At 40.5% G+C, this 4,787-nt stretch overlaps 1 protein-coding gene across 1 annotated transcript in view; it reads right to left on the reverse strand.

The window, feature by feature from the left end:
- The window catches only part of LOC106524605 (axin-2), a gene marked incomplete at its 5' end in the record, with an annotated part of 52,509 nt that overhangs the window by 8,728 nt on the left and 38,994 nt on the right, over positions 1 to 4,787 (reverse strand). The window contains 2 exon segments of the mRNA XM_014018472.1: positions 101 to 203; positions 3,626 to 3,766. Of these exon segments, the coding sequence (XP_013873926.1) occupies positions 101 to 203; positions 3,626 to 3,766 (244 nt within the window).

A 4,787-nucleotide genomic window follows, 5' to 3' on the forward strand; every position in this document is an offset into this window, starting at 1 on the left:
ATTATATGACATTTAAAATAAATAAATGAATAAATAAATAAATAAATAAACAAATAAATAAATAAATACAGGAAGTGGAGTTTTAGGAGGTAGGACTTACAGGAAAGTGGGGTAGCGTAACCTGGCCGTTGATCTTAACACTGCGATGCATCTCCCTCTGCAGCTGCTTCTTGGTGCCCAGCTTGTACGGAGGGATCCCATCGCTGTAATTAAAGAGAGAAAACATTTACTTTTATTGAAATGTYAAACACAGACAAAAGCTGCCTTTAACCAGCTTGCACCACAGCCAAGGTTTTCTCAGCTTATCTTTGCAACAACTGCTTGTGCTAATGTTTAGAAGGCACCTTTACATCCCATAATAATCCATTTTGAACCCTTTATTAGATACTTATYTTATTAGAAGCCAACAAAACTAAAACCATGGTAGGACAGTGATAAAACTATGCTAAYGAATTTCCTTATGAGCTTTAAAAAGCCAGATTCTTTAGTCTTATCACTGATGTCACTGTGTTTATCTGACAGGCAGAGGAACTGATGCTAACTTTAGCAGCTAGTTTAACATTCAGTTTACCAACATAAGCCTTTAGCAGCTTAGCAAATGGTGCACAGCTCAAATGTCTCAAAAATAGAGACATAATGAGAAACGCTAAAAGTCTCTTGACAATTAAGACGGTAATTCTCAGAATCTCATCCTCCATTTTTCATTCTGTCTGTTGGCTTTTCCAGTCAGTTGCCACTTAAGCTCGGCCAATTATCATGGCCGTTTTGGCCGCTCAGAAGTGTCTGACCTAGCCCAAACGCCACTTTTTCTGCTGCCTCTTTGAAATCTCACACTCATGCACATATGCACCCACTGCCATCATCGTTTGGCAAGCGCTCTGCAGCGAGCCTCTGATCTCAGCAACATCAAAAGGCTGGTTTGTAAGATAAGGTAATGTTTGAAGTTGGTGCAGCAGCATTCCCCAGCGTCCAAATAAATCCATAAATAAGATATAAGCAAAAAGAGAGAAAAAAATCCCCCCACACACCCCTTTTCTTGCAGCTTCCCTTCCTACAAACCGTCTCTTCTTGTTTTTTTTTTTTATCTCGGAAATGAGATTCAAATTTTCCATGTGTCTTTTAAGCACTATAAAGGAACACGCTAATCAAATAGCTCCCTCYAATGTGTGTGTGTGGCTGAAGGGGTGGTGGGGGTGAGAGCTGAGTACAAGGACAAAAAGATTTGAGTCAAAGACCTTGTTAAAGACTTAAAGAATATGACTTTGACAGATGAGACTGTTCAGCAATTAGTCCGTTTGTTTCAACGTGGCAGCTTCACCCAGTCCGTGTGAGAGGCCTGTCCACACAGGAACAGCAGAAACACAAAGTTTTTTATCTGCTCGGCCTTGTGTTCACATGGAAACAATGATTTAGTGTGAAAACATTTTAAACCTCCTGTTGCATTCTCATGTAGATGAGCTAAACTTGAGCTTTTGGTAACTATGATGTCATCTGCCTAACCTTTGACCCCATGAATGACAGATTACCTGCTTCTACTGTTTTATACTGTATTACTTCAWTAAACAATAACAATTCATTGATTAAAGACTAAAACCTTATTACACACAATAATCTAAATCAGYGGTTCTCAAACTGGGGTCCCAGGACCCCCAGGGGTCCGCGTGCCATAACTTGGAGGTCCTCAAATAATTGCAAGAAATTGTTTGTTTGTTGTTTTTTTTTAACATGCAAATGGGGAACAATGCACTAGTAAAATAAACATACTAAACCAAACAAAACATAACATTCTTATGGCATTTATGGGTTAAAATGAAAGTGATAAAAAAACAAAAAACAAAAAAATAAAAAACACAGCATGGCGTTTATGAAGYGATCCCTGCAAATTCTTTCACCCTTGTAAGGGGTCCCCAGATCCAAAYTGTTTGAGAACCCCTGATCTAAATCATAAACATCTCTATCACTTTACTGAAGAAACAGATCAATATGCATCAAYTAAGAGTTTTATGCATAAAGAATTTACTCTGAATTAATTTAAAACTTCATGAGGAAAACACTTTCCCTTCACCTCTATCTGGATGCGGAGCCTGAAATTGTCCATCATGTCCACAGATTTGAATTCCCAGTCAGTAAGAGTTTAATGTAACATGAAAGACAAGTTCTGTTTTGTCACTAGTCCATAAAAAGGATTTGGTTTTTGCTCTCSAACACTCATCTCCACATCTTCTTCTGTTTCTGCTGTGTTTTCATAGCAGGCTGCAGCGCCACATACAGGCCTGGTATAGTTACTACAGCATTTTGAGCCTGGTGACATCACCAGCTTCTTTTAAGAAGAATCAGTCCTTTACAAACTGCAGATTTGAGACTATTCTTTACTAAAACAAAACAGGAAGCATCACGGGAAATTCTTTACAAAGCTCAACAGCTCAGAGGAACCTGTTTGCTAACAAGAACCCCAAAGTTTGTGAGCCYTCCAAGTCCATGTGAGTTGACAGCYAGGAGCTTTGTCCAGGTTAGGGAAAARAGGCGTGAACTTTTTCATGGTTTTGTGGGCCGTCACTTTATGGGGATCTCCTATTCAGTAGTGCAAGTCATTTTCAAAGCAGCCAGCCACCCTCTTATCCCGCTAAGCTCCCCTCACCTAACAATAGGCTGAAAGCGATTCAGTTAAACCCTTTATACTCCGTGCACTTTATTTTCTCACTGCCGTGCACTCGGAGGCTCACCACCCCTGCTCACAGCTCTGGAAGGTGGAGGGAAGGAGCCGTAGAAAGCTTTATGGCTAGAGGTGACCCAGTGTAGCCATGAGGAGGAGAAACAGTGTGTGTGTGTMGGGGGGGGGGGGGGTTCCCTTATGTTTTGTCACAGGGTCTAGAAATGAGTAACCCCTGTGAAAGCCTTGCAGACACATGATCTCAGCACGCCGCAGAGGCCAGTGGCAGGAAACCGACCCACCATGTGAGTAAGCCTTCTTTTATACGCTGCCAACATTTTTTCAATGAGTTTGTCTTGAGGCCCGAATAGCCATTTCCCTCCCCCACCCTACTCCTCCAGTTCTTCAAAGGGAAAAAGCGATTAGATAATACAAAAAAGAAAAAAAAAAGTCTGTTGTGGCAGAAGGGTGGGTGGGATGGATACATATCAACTTTGAGGAAAAAGAGACAACGCCCCCACCCACATCAAGACGGTCTTATTTTCCCCCTCTCTTCTCTCCAGCCTGCAACACATCAGAATAAACTTCAAAAGGTCCTCAGACATAATGACTTTCCCAGAGTTATCTCCCCAGAGGCCTTCAGCAACAACTACACATTAGCAGAATTACCTGGAGTCAATCGGAGAGGATAATTAAAATACATTACATGCCATTATTCCTCAACATGCGGTCCCCCGGCCCCAAGAAAAGCTCAGCCTGTTGAGTTACAAGGCCAAATATTTTTCTTCACACCCCTGGACGTTTTCCTGGAAAGGTGTTGACTGAAATCTGGCTGCGGCTCCGTCAGATACGCTGGAAATAATAAAAGCTTTGGCTGCGGCGAGCTTCACGGAAACTAAGCTATTTTCTTTTCTTTCTTTTTTTTCAGGTTTAATCTGTCCGAACAGCTTTCTGATTAAAACAAAAACAACTCACACACTGCTGTCGGTCATCGACATGGAGTCATCCGTCGTGGCGTCGCTGGAGACCTCGCTGTCATTGGCACTGGTGGCGGGGGCGAAGATGTAGCCGGAGTTGACAAAATACGGACTGACAGGGTCTCCTCGACGGTGGGACCTGTGAAAAACCACAAAAGTTTTAGATTCATGTTTGCTGCAGGTGTGGGTGTAAAGTGGAGAAAATTAACACTTTGTTTTTTTACAATTAGCAGGAAGTTTTGAGAAGGTTTTAAGGATCTGAGGAATGCTCTGTATTGATCTAACGCTTTTTGTCTCATTCATATCAATGCTTTCTAACAAGATAAAACGAGCATCTTTTCTGGTGTATCTCCTTGTTTTGTCTGAACTGAAATGATTTTTTTCTGCTAAGTATTTAAACTGATTATTCTACAATATTTATAGTTGTTAATAGTTTTCCTCCACACCACTAGTCTGCGCTGTGTGCGTCAGTCGAGTTCTGTCCGAGCAACAGTTTCACTTTCAAACCATTGTGGTGGAATCTCCACAGCTGCAGTATCCAGATGGTTGCAAAAAAAAGGGCCAAGTGAAGCTTAAATCTAACTAGCTAGGTGACAAACAAACTTGTTTTAATGCTCTGAGATTTCAACATTTTTATGGCACAAAAGCTCAGCAGTAGAAAGGCTGAGGTATGTGGCAGTAAAATAAAAAAAACGACTTTAGTATGTTTAAAGCTGATAAATTAAATGTATGAAGTTAGAAGGGCTGCAACGATACAAAGAATTCACGATTCGGTTCGGTTCAACACTTTAGTCTCACGGTTCGATATTTTTTCGATACAAAAAAAGAAAAATTTCCATGCCCTTTTTAACTTGGAATTTATTTTAATTAATTATGTACATTTGTTTAACCTCAAAAGTACAGTTTTTAAATTAAATGTTGCTGAAACAGCAAGTTTCTCAGTGGATCTGAGCTCAAAAATACAGCCTAGGTGGAGTAGTCGAACACAGATCCACTGATCCTTCAACACAGAGCATCTTCAGAAGACAAGTTGATCAAATAATAAAAAAATCGGTATTGTTCGATACAAGTGTGTAAACAACCTAAAGCGCTGTATTGAACGGTTCAATACGGCTACATGTATTGTTGCACCTCTAATATATGTATATACAGCATATATA

The sequence above is a fragment of the Austrofundulus limnaeus genome, unplaced genomic scaffold (genome assembly GCF_001266775.1).
Source record: "Austrofundulus limnaeus strain Quisiro unplaced genomic scaffold, Austrofundulus_limnaeus-1.0 Scaffold194, whole genome shotgun sequence".
Classification (NCBI taxonomy): domain Eukaryota; kingdom Metazoa; phylum Chordata; class Actinopteri; order Cyprinodontiformes; family Rivulidae; genus Austrofundulus; species Austrofundulus limnaeus.